Genomic DNA, 14,055 nt, shown 5'->3' on the forward strand with positions numbered 1-14,055 from the left:
GCCTGGCAGCCTGCCTGCTATTCCTACATCAGCATTCCTGATACCACATTGCATGTCTTAGGGTCCAGCGGGGGCAGGACAGCAGGGCTTCCTCCCGACGTCAGGGAAGAAACAGTTCCTAACTTACCGCTTCTGGCGCTCGGACCCAGGAAGCTGCCTTCATGGTTTCTACTGAGTCTTTGCACCCCAACTGGAAACAACAACTTAAAAAAAAAATGGAAGTGGTAGAGGAAAGCAGGGTCCTGTGTACTCACCCTGGTGTGTGTTGCCATGCGGATACTTCCTGTGTAAACTGCAAAGCCTAAGAGATACCAGACCTGGGCAGCTTCAAAAGGGGGTGCTTTGGGCGATTCTCCCCTCAGTGGACCCTCTTCCCCATGAATAAACCACCAAAAAGAGAGAGAGGACTTAGGAACAAACTTCTAATAGAATTTAATGTTTTCAGGGATGGGACGGGCTGCGGCCTGAGGGGATAAACAGGGATTTCCGAAAGGCACAGCGGTCCCAGAGGGCTGGACTGGGCTGACTGGACGGCAAGGTCACCAGGTACTTTCTCTCTCCCTTCTCTGTCTCAGAACATTCTGGAACCATGGATGCTCCTTAAACCCGGACTTGCTGTTGCTCCTTCTTCTTCACCTCTGCCCAGATGTCTGACAGGTCCTGGATAAACTGCTGGATCTAGCAAGGCCAGGGGACCGCAGTTAATCCCAGCAGGCGACAAGCCACCCATCCGGAAATGTCCTGGCATAACCTGCTCGTGAGGAGTCCCCATTTCCTGTGACCGACTTTCCCTCATTTGACAATTATTCTAGTTGACATGGAGAATGAGGCTTAGCAGACTAGAAGTGATGAACATGGACGGAGCTGGGAACCCCTAGAGGAAGACGCAATGAGAGGATGAAGTACAGGCTGACAGTCTAACAAAGGGAGACAAAGGGAGGATCCTAAGCGGACTCAGGCTACACGCACTTAGCAGGAAGGGGTCAGCCAGGGTCAGGGCAGACGGCTCTGCACTATTTAAAAGCCTTCAAGGAGGTCATTTGCTTGAAACCCAGAACTGATGCTCGTTATGATAATCTTGAGTCATCAAGGGAAGTTTAAATTCTATTCACTAACTTTTGTTGTAAAGAACATGCAATCAGTATGACACAGTGGAAAAAGCACAGCCTCACAAGTCAGAAGACCTGGGGTCCTGCAATCTAAGCACCCATCAGCAGATGGGATAAAGAAGATATGGTATGTATACATACACACACACACACACACACACACACACAATGGAATATTACTTGCCATAAAAAAGAATGAAATAATGTCATTTGAAGCAACATGGATGGACCTAGAGATTATCATACTAAGTGAAGTAAGTCAGACAAAGACAAATATTATATGATATCACTTATATGTGGAATCTAAAAACTAGTGCAAATGAACTTATTTACAAAACAGAAACAGACTCACATAGAAAACAAACTATGGTTAACGAAGCGGAAAGTGGGGGGAGGGATGAATTGGGCGTATGGGATTAATAGATGCACACTATCATATATAAAACAGAGAAACAATAAGGATTTACTGTAGAGCACAGGAAACTATATTCAACATCTTATAAAAAACTATAATGGAGGGCTTCCCTGGTGGCGCAGTGGTTGAGAGTCCGCCTGCCGATGCAGGGGACGCGGGTTCATGCCCCGGTCCGGGAAGATCCCATATGCCGCAGAGCGGCTGGGCCCGTGAGCCATGGCCACTGAGCCTGCGCGTCCGGAGCCTGTGCTCCGCAACGGTAGAGACCACAGTGGTGAGAGGCCCGTGTACCACAAAAAAAAAAAAAAAAAAACTATAATGGAAAAGAATTGAAAATAAAAGAATATGGATATATACATACATACGTATAAATGAATCACTTTGTTGTTCATCTGAAACTACAATATTTACAATTTACAATATTGTAAACCAACTATACTTCACTTTAAAAAAGGATGACCACCTGGGGTCCTGATGCAGCTCTGGGGAAATCACTTCATCTTTCTGGGACTCAGTTTATCTTTAAAAAGGGAAGAGGGAGAAAAGGTTGGCCTAGATGGCCTTTAAGATCTCAGTCCTAAAATTGCTCCTTTTCAAGAATGTTCCTAAAGATGGGGCTACACAGACTGTCCAACACTCTCAAAAGCCCAGTTAGTTGCTAATACTGTTACTATTACCAACACAATTCCTATTTTGCAAGAGAGGAGAGAAACAAACAGTGACTGAATTAGAGCAACTTTCCCAAGGTTACAGAGATGACAAGTCCAGTATTTCCCAAACTATGTTCTTGTAGTAAGTAATCACCTACCCCAAAAAGGGTCTGTGGTCAAGTAAGTTTTAGAAACTTTATCTGTCTCAAGAGAGTCTCAGGGCAGAACCAGAGCAAAGGCACTGTGAAGTCCTGTATTTTAAAACCAGCCACCTTTGTTTAACTTGAGTTTTCTAAATTTTGTAGCCCATAGAGCCCGTTTATTTCCCTGGAGGAGACTTACTGCCATCCTGGGATTCTAGGGTTTGCCAAGCACGGTTTGGAAAATGCTGCTCCAGTTTGGGCTTTATTCAGAAACAATAATGCTCGACCTTCTACACACACTATACTGAACGCAAATCGTCTTGGCCTTTTGCAAAATCACTTTCCCTGAGTGGTTCCTCGTTCCTGATTCTAAGTAAGTGGCTGCTTTCTGAAGCCCATGCGTGGATCTGCTGGAGGGACACTGCTGAGAACATCATTTCACTGCGTGTCTCTGAAGCCTCCTTGAAAATGTTCAGCTAGAGGTTAAGTGCTGGGAACGTTTCGCTCTTTCCGAAGAAACCATGTGTTTTCTTATTTTGGTACAAGAACTATGTGTTGCTTTTGCTTCTGGTTACCAGGAAGCTCAGAGCCAACTACTGTCCCTGTTGAACTACTGTCCTCTATAATCCAAGAATCCAGAGTCCATACATCTCTCTCTCGCCGTTGACCTCAGATTTTAATTTATATTCTCCCAGGTCTTTATTTTTCTTTTTTCAGGCTACTTAATCACGTGTGTGTAGGCTCATATCCTACAGGAATGAAGTGGAATATTTAAAAATAACATTTGGGCAATATGAGGGATTCCTATCGAAGCAAATCAAGGTTGAGAACAGGAATTCCCTGGTAGTCCAGTGGTTAGGACTTGGCACGTTCACTGCTCGATGCTGGGGGCCTGGGTTCGATCTTTGGTGGGGGAACTAAGATCCCACAAGCCGTGCAGCCGGAAAAAAAAAAAAAAAAGAGGTTGAGAGGGAGTCCGAAAGCTCAGAATTTGGAGTGGATGGACTGTAAGCTACGGTCTGAGCAGGGGATGATCGCCCACCACCTCCTGCCCCATCTTTCTTTACAACGGCTAAAGGAGAGGGATCTGAGGACGGCTGGGCGTCCTGAGACCCTACTGCCGGGCAGAAGGGTCTACGAGGCCAAAACTCTTTTTATAATAATACTAAGATGTTACTTGTCTTTTTTGCTCTTATTTTCTTGAGAGTCTACAGGGGCTTTTCCCAGAGCGGGATGTTCCCGTGACGTAGGCTAGCACGACAGGCTGAATGCAGAAGCAGGTGTGGCAATCCACCTGTCCTCCAGGAAGCCACGCGTTCAAGCGGTTTGCAAGTATCAAATAATGCCACTCGTCCCATAAAACACTTTTTGAGAACGTGTTTTTCATTAAAAATGCTATTTGTGGGGCTTCCCTGGTGGCGCAGTGGTTGAGAATCCGCCTGCCGATGCAGGGGACACGGGTTCGAGCCCTGGTCTGGGAGGATCCCACATGCCGCGGAGCAACTGGACCCATGAGCCACAACTACTGAGCCTGCACGTCTGGAGCCTGTGCTCCGCAACGAGAGAGGCCACGACAGTGAGAGGCCCGCGCACCGCGACGAAGAGTGGCCCCCACTGGCCACAACTAGAGAAAGCCCTCGCACAGAAACGAAGACCCAACACAGCCAAAAATAAATAAATAAATAAATTTTCTAAAAATGCTATTTGTGTTAATGTGCTTCTTACTGTCATTTCTAAATGAATTATTTTTAATTTTTCTGCTTGAGTTTCTAATAAGGAAACATCAATTGATAGAACCCATATAAACAAAAGCTCTTTGAGGGTCTTCAATAAATTTTATGAGTGTAAAGGTATCCTGCTACCAAAAAAGTTTGAGGATCGCTATTTCAGAACAACTTTTCTTACAAATTCCCTTTACAGTCTTTGGACTGTTAATAATTCTGCTCCAATAAGCCTTATGATGCAGGCTGATTCTTGGGTTTAAGGAAATCCTACTTCCCGGCTGGTCAGTGGGTGAAATTCTTTACATGAGTTTCACTTTTTTTTTTTTTTTTTTTTTAAACAGAGGAAGCACCTCTCAGTCAATTGCTTTTATCGGCTTCTGTTCCATATTCATTCACCAAATACTTACAGAGTGCCTGCTACCTGCCTGGCATTGTTCTAGATGCTGGGGATACAGCAGGAAAAAAGCAAACAGAAATCCCAGCCTTTGGGAGCCTACTTTCTACTATTTCATGGCAGAGCTAAAGGCTTTTGCCAAAAAGGATAAATAATTAATCATGGTTCTCTGCATGTTACAAGAAGCACGGCTACTGCATCTGCTGGCGTACCTTCCCAAACAGCGGGATGCGGGTACCTTTGGTCAGAAGTGAGACAATATCAGGTGGCACACGGACATGGCATCCCATAGCTTTGAATCATACAGTGAAAAACTCATTTCCTTTCAATTACTTCAAAGAGAAAAATCTCAGAATGGTACTAATATGACTCTGATGCTTCCCTGCCCTTGCTGATTTCCCTCCCCGCACCACCCGCCAATTTTCTCTTTTCCCCAAGCGTGGGGGTCAGTCACAAGCCTTCAGCATCTCACTAGAACTTAATAAGACTGTTTTGTGTAACTAATGAATGCAGTAGCGGGTCCCTGCTACTGCCCGTGCTGACTGGGGCCAACAGAGCCTTAGCGCTAATGCAGTGGTTCTCAAAGTGTGGAACCCAGACCAGCACCATCACCTGGAAACTTGCTGAAAATGGAAATTCATGGCTTTTCATCTCAGACCCACCGAGTCTGAGACTCTGGGGGTGGGATTCAGTGATACCCCCCAGCCCCCAGGTGATGCTGATGCTGTGAAAATTTGAGAACCACTACTCTGTAGGAATCACGCCTCTGCCCAACCCAGGGAGAACCGTCGTGGCTCACTCGAGCCAGCTGGCCAGGCACTCGGGCCTCCTCTTACCGTGTCCAGCTGTTTGTGCGTGTCCTCCAGGGACACGGTGCTCGCCTCCTTCAGCTGCTTGCTCACGATCTGGAAGAGGTTCAGCGTTGCCATCTTAATGGTGCCAAGCAAGAGGGTCTTCTTGGCGGCGGTGTTCTGGATGTGTGCCCAGCGAGATTCCTGGGGAGGAGAATGAGGGCGGGGCGTGAGCGCTAGGAGTGTGTGTGCGTGTGTGTGTGTGTGTGTGTGTGTGTGTCCCTTACCCACCCGGGGCGCTCACCCAGATGATGACGTCGCTGCGGGCGCGGTCGAAGCGCATCTGCAGGCGCGCCAGCTCGTTGTTGTGCTGCAGGATCTCGTCGTCCTTCTCCTCCTTGTAGCGCGCCAGCCGGGCCTTGGCGCGCTCGACCTTCTCCTGGCCCTCCTGCGCCGACTGCATGAGGTCATGGTGCATGCTCACCAGCGTCTTGTAGCGCGCGATCACCTCGTGGATCTCTTCGAACTGCGGGAGGGGATGGGCGGGGGTGGGGGGGGAGGGGAGGGACGGACTCGGACCAGTGCACCGCCACCCAAGGGGTCCGACCCCACTCTGTGCCCTCCACTCCCAGCCTTGATGCCTCTGCCCGGCAGTGAGGCCCTGGGCCAAGGGGCAGAGGCTGCGAGGCCCTTGGAGTCCCCCTGTGCTCCTCCTGAGTTGGTATGGGCCGTGGGCCACGTGTTGGGAGCACGTGCATCTAGACCCTGGGCTCTCAGTCTTGACTGCCGGTTATTAGAATCACCTGGGAGCTTAAACAAAGCTACGTGCCAGCCTCCACCCTCAGAGACCCGGATTAATAAACCGCTCTGAAGGTTCCCCAGCTGAACAGGAGATAAGAAAGCCAGACCCTGCTTTTAGGAAGCCTTACAACTTGGGGTGGTGGGGTAGGACAGACAGACAAGTAAATAGTCAGTTACAACACAGAGTGATAAGGCCTCTCGGTGACTGGGGGATGGGCTGCAGGCGACTGTTGGGTAGTATCTTCAGCCTGGTGCTCTCTGGTATTTGTTCAACAGGGGCTGAGGCCTCCCTCCGGTGGGGTCTGGAGAGGGTGGGTACCAGTGGGGCAGGTGGCTGGCCAGGCTCAGCTGCCCCGTCTGCCCCAGTGCAGGGCCACGCTGCTCTGGCCCTAACTCAGCAGAACAGAAGCCCTGTAACCCTCCCTCTCTAGAAGGCGCTCTGAGTACCAGCTCCAGGATGCCAACTCACGTCCCCGGGGTGTGGGGGGGTTATCAGCACGTGACTTCCAGCCACCCAGGGGACACTCCCTGAGTTGTCTCTCCATCTCATGACATTTCCAGTGATACACTGGTGTTCCGGGAACTGGCCTCTCCCCAAATACATCCTCTGTGGGCAAGGGCCACTTAACCCAGCATTAGAGGAAATGGGGACAGCCAGAAAAGGCTTCCTCAGGAAAAGGATGGTTAAAATGAGACCAGAGGTATGACGAGAAGACGGGCAGGCAAAGGCAGGTGGGGGAAAGCGAGGAAGTAGTACAGGTAGACGGAACAGCCTGGGTAAAGATGATGGCGTATGTGTCCAAGATGAGCAAGAGAGTTTAATGTGAATGGCCTGGGTTCAAGATGGGGAGGGAGAGATCACCCTGGAGAAGTTAAAAAAGTGCCCAGTAAACCCTGAGGAGTGTGAACTTCATCCACTGAAGGAGAGAGCAGAGAGAGAACTTCCTGTCTGCATTTCTGAGAGATGCAATGGTATGTATACAACAGCTGAAACGAATGGGATACATCAGAGCACCCAGGAGCACCTCTCCAAAACTGAACGCTGATGTCAAAAGGTCCCAGGGGCCAACTTGAAGAGGCTCCCACTGTCCAAAGATGGGACCCTTTGAACATCAGTAAGAATAAGTGCGAAGGATTGAACCAGATCAAACGTGTTGTTCGCGGCGATACTAACAACATTACAGGGCGCTTTCGGAGGATGCTGGAGAACCAGCTCATTATTCTGAAGACTGTAATGAAGAATCAAGCATTTAACAAGATTTTTCTTTAAGGCCCACCTAGTCATCAACTAGTTGATGAAGGGAGGTAATAAGTCCTTTTCCAGATGGTAGTATTCTAGCTAATATGTGAAGAGGGGGACTTAGGACATTTCCAGCACCCTAGAAGAATCTTTGGCCCCCTTTCAGTCAGTATCTGCCCCGAGGAAACCAGAATTAGGACTTCTACCCCCCATGATTCATTTCACCTGTTTTGAAACATATCAGTGGAATCATACAGTATGTCCTCTTTCATGTCTGGCTTCTTTTGATCAGCATAGTAATAACGTCTGGGACACTTGAGAAACACATCAACCAAATGCAGTTTGGGGACCTTATTTGGACCCCGATTGGGACAAACCAGCTATACAAAAAGCATTTGTGCAATAACTGGGGAAATTTTGACGGCTGGATATAGGTATTGTGGCTCTGTGAAAAAGAGCTCTTTTAGAGCCATATAATGAAATACTTACAGATGAAAACAATATCATTTGCTTCAAAATGGCAGCGATGGGGATCTGACAATGAGCTGCTGATGATTGCTGGAATTAGGTGATGAGTAATGGGCATTCAATAGACTATTTTCTCTGCTTTTGTATACGGCTGAAATTTCCCATGATACAAAGCTTTTTTTCCTCTTTAAATCATTGATTGGAAAAAAGCCATAAAAGGACATGTACATACTCTTCATAGTTTATGGATAATGTAAACTGTGGCCCCAAATAATAAGCCTGAGAATGAGAAGCTTAAAAATCCGGATTACTGGTTACCCCTGAGGAGAGGAGAAGAACGGTGTTCGGAAGGGGGGCACACTGGGGGTTTCAATGACCGGTCGTGTTTTATTTTAGGAAAAAAAGGGGCAAATTGGGGGAAATATTAAGATGTGACGAAGCTGTGGAGAGTACTTGGGTGCTGTCATATATTTATGTATACTTTTCAGTACACTTAAAATATTTTGAAAGAAATAAAGGACGAGGAAAGAGAATGAGAGATGAGGACCCCACTGGCTGTAGAATGCTGGACAGACTGGTGGCGAGGCATAACGCAGAGCTGGACTCCTGGTGAGGTACACTGGTGGTCTGGATGAGGAAGGGGCAGGGGCTGGATTCCAGAAATACTTAGGAGGCAGCATAGACCAGAGCTGCTGATGGATGGCTGCGGGGAGTGGGGGAGGAGGAGGAGTCCAGGAAGAAGCTGGAGTTGTGGCGAGGCTGTGGGTGGGTGGTCTTGCCCTTCACCAGCGCCGGACCCACCCGCAGCAGCGCTGGCCTGGGGGTGGCAGGAAGCAGTCGTGGACTCAATAAATTAGATGTACGGGCCTGACGCTTAGGAGGGAGCTCCAGGCCAGAGAGATCCAGGCCAATCTCCTCCATTCCAAGACACATTTTACTAGCTCTAAATTTGAGTCGTGTCCTATAATCTATCTGCTGCTTTAATATACTAGTCTTCTCTCACTCCCCCACCTCCCCCAAAACCCAATTATTAAATGAACAATTTATCGTACAGTAGGTAGTACCTTAGAATGCAGGAAGTAACACGGACTTGGGACTCATGCATAAATAAATTAGGTTAGTGGTTCTATATGGAAATTGCCAGGACTTTTTAAAAAGTGGTGCATCCTTTGTCTCCCTGTGCCCCCCACAGGACATGGGTTCACACCCCAGAGGGCATACCTCATACCTCTCTCCACCCTGGTGAAGGACCCTGCTGCTGTCACATGGGAGGATAGGGGACATAGGTGGATGGCCGTTGACATGGGTGACATCCATCAGAGGCCCAGGGAATTCCTCAGGGAGAAAAGTGCAGGGTGTGGGACAAAGACCCGAGGAACTTGAGGAAGAGGAGCCCCAGAGGAGCCTGAGGAGGAAGGGCCAGAGGTAGCCTGAAAGTAGAAGGAGGGAGGAGTCCCAGAGGAAAGGGCATAGGTATATTTCAAGCAGGAGCATGGACAGTGTCAAACACTCCAGAAAGCATGGGTGGGCAGAGGGCAAACAAGTTCCTTAGCTCTGGCAACAAGGCAACTTTATGAAGAACAGTTGTCAGTGGCTTTGTGGGGCCCACCGAAGGGTGGTTAGAAGCAAGAGCTCTGCCACTTATAAGCTGTGCATCCCTGAGCAGGTTACCTAACCTCTCTGAGCCTCCGCTTCTTCCTCGTAACAGGGTGAAATGATGGCTTTCCTCTGGGGGCTAGTGAGTGGACTGAGCAAGGCTACGCTTGCAGCACCCACCCAGCCCAGGGCCCAGCACATGCTAAGTGCCCAGCTCTGCGCAAGGCTGGTGCTTTCTCTGCCCATCTACTCTCAAGTAAGCTAAAGAACACCAGGGAGGAGGGGAAGCAGGGAGAGTGTGGGTCACATCCGACGCAGGCCAAGCTGATCGTTGGTGCTCCAAAACAAAACCTCGCTCCTAGACACAGACACGGGACCCATATAGAGACAGGTCCACAGATGTCATACGCGCACAGATACACCGCCAGGTTCCCACCCTTGAGAAATGAGTCCAGCCTCACCAGGGGCCTCTGCCAGCTGCCCTCCTTGGCTGGAGGCCTTTCCCCAGAGCAAGTGACCATCCCTGCCCCAGTCCCCTCACAGCCCAGGCCCCTGGGGAAGAGTAGGTGGGCCTGAGGAACCTCCACGCACCTCGGAGTTCTCCACCACCTTCTCCAGGTACTTGTTGAAGATGGAGTATTCCTGCAGCTTGGCGCTCAGCCTCTGGTGCTCCAGCCGCAGGGCCACCATCTCCTGCTTGGCCTTGGTCAGCTCTTGCGTGCACTGCCTCTTGAGTTCTCGCTCCTTGTTGGCCTTCTTCAGGGCCCGGATCCGTTTCTGGTCGTTCTCCTGGGGCCAGGGAGATGATGCCAATCGGGCGTGGGTCCTGCCCTCCCTGGTGCCCAGGCTGGTGGGGCTCCCACAAGGCCTCTGTCCACCCTGAGGGTGGACGGCGGTGGCCAGGCTGCCCACGTGGCGGATGAGGTGTAAGGAAGCACGTCTCCAGGGTTATCTGAAGCTGGTTGAGGGGCTTTCCATGGACTGAGGAGGCTGAGAGGACAGAGAGTTAATCCAACATCAGAAGGTGGCCTTATGGGGACGAGACAGGACGTGATCCTGACTCTGCGGAATCTGAGCTCCGGAAGCCCCACGCCCCGCTGGGCTCAGTGTCTGGAGAGAACTCAAACCCTGGGAAAGGCTGGGAAAATCTTCTGATAAAGTTTCCATCTCTATTCTTTTTTTTTTTTTTTGGCCGCACCGCTCCTCTCGCGGAATCCTAGGTCCCTGATCAGGGATCGAACCGGAGCCCCCTGCAGTGGAAGCGCGGAGTCCTAACCGCTGGACCACCAGGGAAGTCCCTCATCTCTATCCTCAGTGGTGGCCATTTGTCACAGGGCAGAGTCCTGGGCCCAGACCTGGGAAGCCCAAATTTTCTCCTGATTTGGTGCCTCACCTTCTCCAATTGTAGAAATGAGAGGCAGGAGCCCCTCTCGTCCTTTCAAAAGCTGGGGCAACCCTGCTGGAGCTCTAGGGAGACGAGCTAGGAGGTGGGCCTAGTCCGGAGGGCCTGGTGGGGCAAGGCCATTCCGGAGGGGATGTTCCTATAGCTCAAGACTGGCATCAGGTGGGGACAGGAGGAGATGATGCAGGGAATTCAATGCCCAGAAAGAAAGACACGAGGCTCAGCTGCTGCAAGTGGCTGGTCCCGTCCTCCTTCCTTCCTTGGGAGGACAAGGTCTCCTCCCAAGATGAGGGGCAGACCTCTCACACTGCCTGTGTGTGGCTCCTTTCCCCCTTCAGGGGCTGTGGTGATTCCACCCAGATGGGTGCCTGTGGTGGTGGCATTTGGAAGACACGGAAGAAGGCACCCGGGGGATTTGCATTCTGCCCTGTGGGTCCAGGAGAGGACAGAGGGGCCCCAAACCAGTGGTTTCCAAGTCTAGCCGGGCATCACAATCCCCTGCGGATACTTTTAACAATACAGTCGACTGGGCCTGACCTCAGGCCTGCTGAAAGCAAGGAGAGGGCAGGGGCCCAGGGTCCGTATCTGTAACAAGCTCTCCAGGATTCCGACGATTTGCAGAACCCCTCACCCCCAAATCTCCTGCCACCCCAAGCACTCCATGAGCTTTTCTCTGGCCAGTAAGAAAGACTGGACCTCTGGAGAATAATGCCTGGTCCATCAGCTTCCTTTCCCACCTGGTTTAGGCAGAGAGAGAGACAAAGATGCTTGAGAACAGGACTGCCCTGTAGCAGAGGCCAGAGGTTACCCCCTGGGGCTGGGCCAGCCCTTCAAGGCTCGGCAGGTGCCCGGTTGGAGCCAGTCTGGAGAACTCTGGATTTTAAAACGGTTAAATCCCTCCTCTCAGGACACACTGAGAGGGGTTGTCTCGTAGGGGACTCCAGTACCTGGTTCTTCAATGCCCCCTGCCTGGGCCTTCAGTGCAAGGATGGAGGGGTAGGGTGAGCTGGGGGGACTAAAACCCTGTCTGGGGGCTTCCCTGGTGGCGCAGTGGTTGAGAATCCGCCTGCCAATGCAGGGGATGTGGGTTCAGTCCCTGGTCCAGGAAGATCCCACATGCTGCAGAGCAACTAAGCCCGTGTGCCACAACTACTGAGCCCATGTGCTGCAACTACTGAAGCCTGCACACCTAGAGCCCGTGCTCCGCAATGAGAAGCCACCGCAATGAGAAGCCCGCGCACCGCAACGAGAAGCCCGCGCACCGCAACGAAGAGTAGCCCCTGCTCGCCGCAACTAGAGAAAGCCCGTGCGCAGCAGCGAAGACCCAACGCAGCCAGAAATAAAAAAAATAAATAAAAATTTATTTAAAAAATAAAGCCCTGTCTGATTCATCTTTGTATCCCCAAGTGCCTGGCCCTAACCGTGGCACATTCATTCATTTATTCATCATCCATCATTCATTCATTCACTGGATAAACTGGATGTGCCAACCACAGGCAAGGAAATAGGAAACAGCAATCTAGAGGGGGCAGAGACGACAGGGCAGCAGGAAACTATCAATGCAAACGGAGCAGTAGGAGGGGGAGATAAAGGGGCAAGCCCCAGGCACTGGTGAGCACCAAGGAGACCTCTAACCCAGGGCGAGGAGTCGGGGAAATGGAGGCTGAGGAGGGAGGGGGAAGAGGTAGGGAGTGGGAGGAGGGGCAAGCTGACCTACTGCAGAGCGTGGCAGCCCTGCTGCAGCAGGCCACACCCCTTCGTACCCGGATGAACTGCTCAAACTTCTGTATGTGGGCTTTCAGCTGGGCCTCCTTGACTCCCAGCTCCTCCCAGCGCAGGTTCAGGGTTTCCATTCTGCGCTGAAATATCTAGGGGGGAGGGGGGAGCAGAGAGGTCAAGAGGACCCCTGAATGGGAACCAAGGAAGGCCCCAGCATCCCCTGCCCTAGAGCCCCTGTCCCCAGGTGCCCACTTTCCACCCCACGTCTGGTTCAGAGCAGAGCATCGCAGGACACTGGTACCCCAAGACTCGGATCCCTTCTGCGCTGTGCAGAGGAAACACAGGATCAACACCCACGATACCTGGCTCTAGCCACCACCACCCACAAAACAGAGGGCCGTCCTCAGGCTCTCCCTGAGCCGTGGCCCTCCCCGCATCCAACCCTTGCGTCTCCCACCTCCTTCTTCTGCTCCATGGCATGGTGCATGAGCTTGGCCTCTTTCTTCTTCTCCAGCAGCCGGATGGATGGGGAGTCTGAGTGGTCCTCAGTGCTGGGGAACTTCCTGCCCAAGACACAGGCAATAGGGACTGTGGACTCTGAGCGCCTGGGGCAGCCCGGGACCGGGAGGAACCCATGGAGACAGGCACCCACGGGGAGGGAAGGCGCCCTACCCGATCTGAGCGAAAAGAACGGTGTGCTCAGGGGGAGAGAGGGCCGTGCTGGGGAGCAAGCTGGGGCCGGGGACGGGCGGGATTGGTGCCAGTGTGATTTGCGGTGCTGGGTTATAGGAGCAGGGGGACAGGTGGGAAGGTGGGGCAACGGGTGGGCACGGTGGTCCCAGGCCCTCCGACACTCACTGCAGCAGCTGCAGCAGCCTTTGCCCATACTGCAAGCGGAAGTACTCGGCCAGATCCTCCCCCTCCATGGTGCCCAGACTCATGGCGGCCGTGACCTGACGGCCCAGCGGCCGAACCTTCACAGTGAAACGGGGGTGGCGGAGCTCAGGGGTGGTGGCAGGGCTTGCTTCTCCCCTCCTCCTGCTTTTCAGGGTCCCACAGAGGGTGGGTGTCTGAGAGATTCAGGGAAGATGGCTGGAGGCTGCCTATCGGCAGGCGGCTCAGGATGTGTCGGCTGGGAGATCTGGTTACCTAGCAACAGGTCTCTGGGTTCTGTGAACCACAAGCGGAACCCAGACTTTGCCCTTTGACCCCTGTCCACACTGACCCCACTCTGGCTGGGGTCTGGCTCTCTGCTCCTTCATTTATCCCTCAGGAACTCTGGGAAGAAGTTCGGCCTGATTTGATGCTGGTGCGGGGGGCCGGGGAGGCAGGGGCTAGGCGTCCATGGCTGCGAAAGGGGGGTTTTGGTAGAGGCGTGTTTTTGCAGGGCAGCCCTGCCCGGGGGGGGGCTCCCTCCTGGGCTCAGGTGTGTGTGTGAGGGCGAGGCAGGGGGCTGGGGCTGGGACAGATGGTTGAGGAGGAAAGAACTGAAGGAAGCTGTTTAGCTGAGGCAGGGGTAGGGGTGGACAGGCGCATGGGGCCCGTGGGAGGAGGGGAGAAGGCCCGAAGTTGAGAGACAAGTAGTGGGTGAAGGATGTGTAGG

The 14,055-nt window shown here is 52.0% G+C and overlaps 1 protein-coding gene across 2 annotated transcripts; it reads right to left on the minus strand.

The window, feature by feature from the left end:
• Positions 1–600: 600 nt before the first annotated feature.
• Positions 601–13,393, minus strand: CCDC42 (coiled-coil domain containing 42). 2 transcript variants are annotated; one of them, XM_030862337.2, is made up of 7 exons: positions 13,311–13,393; positions 12,910–13,015; positions 12,497–12,601; positions 9,923–10,120; positions 5,531–5,752; positions 5,272–5,430; positions 601–678 (listed from the first exon to the last, which is right to left on the minus strand). In XM_030862337.2, exons 1-7 carry the CDS (start codon positions 13,391–13,393, stop codon positions 601–603), a joined length of 951 nt encoding a protein of 316 aa, XP_030718197.1. The 2 variants fall into 2 exon arrangements, with proteins under 2 accessions (XP_030718197.1, XP_030718198.1); XM_030862338.2 differs by lacking the exon at positions 5,531–5,752.
• Between the last annotated feature and the right edge of the window lie 662 nt (positions 13,394–14,055).

The sequence above is a fragment of the Globicephala melas genome, chromosome 20 (genome assembly GCF_963455315.2).
Source record: "Globicephala melas chromosome 20, mGloMel1.2, whole genome shotgun sequence".
NCBI classification, from domain to species: domain Eukaryota; kingdom Metazoa; phylum Chordata; class Mammalia; order Artiodactyla; family Delphinidae; genus Globicephala; species Globicephala melas.

What these genes read in the sequence shown, in the direction of transcription:
- CCDC42 (XM_030862337.2), bottom strand. Translation starts at nt 13,393, where the DNA reads ATGAGTCTGGGCACCATGGAGGGGGAGGATCTGGCCGAGTACTTCCGC. An exon ending in CCATGGAGCAGAAGAAGGAG is followed by an intron (nt 12,602 to 12,909) that starts GTGGGAGACGCA and finishes CCTCCCCCCTAG; the next exon opens with ATATTTCAGCGCAGAATGGA. An exon ending in AGGTGGTGGAGAACTCCGAG is followed by an intron (nt 5,753 to 9,922) that starts GTGCGTGGAGGT and finishes CCCCTCCCGCAG; the next exon opens with TTCGAAGAGATCCACGAGGT.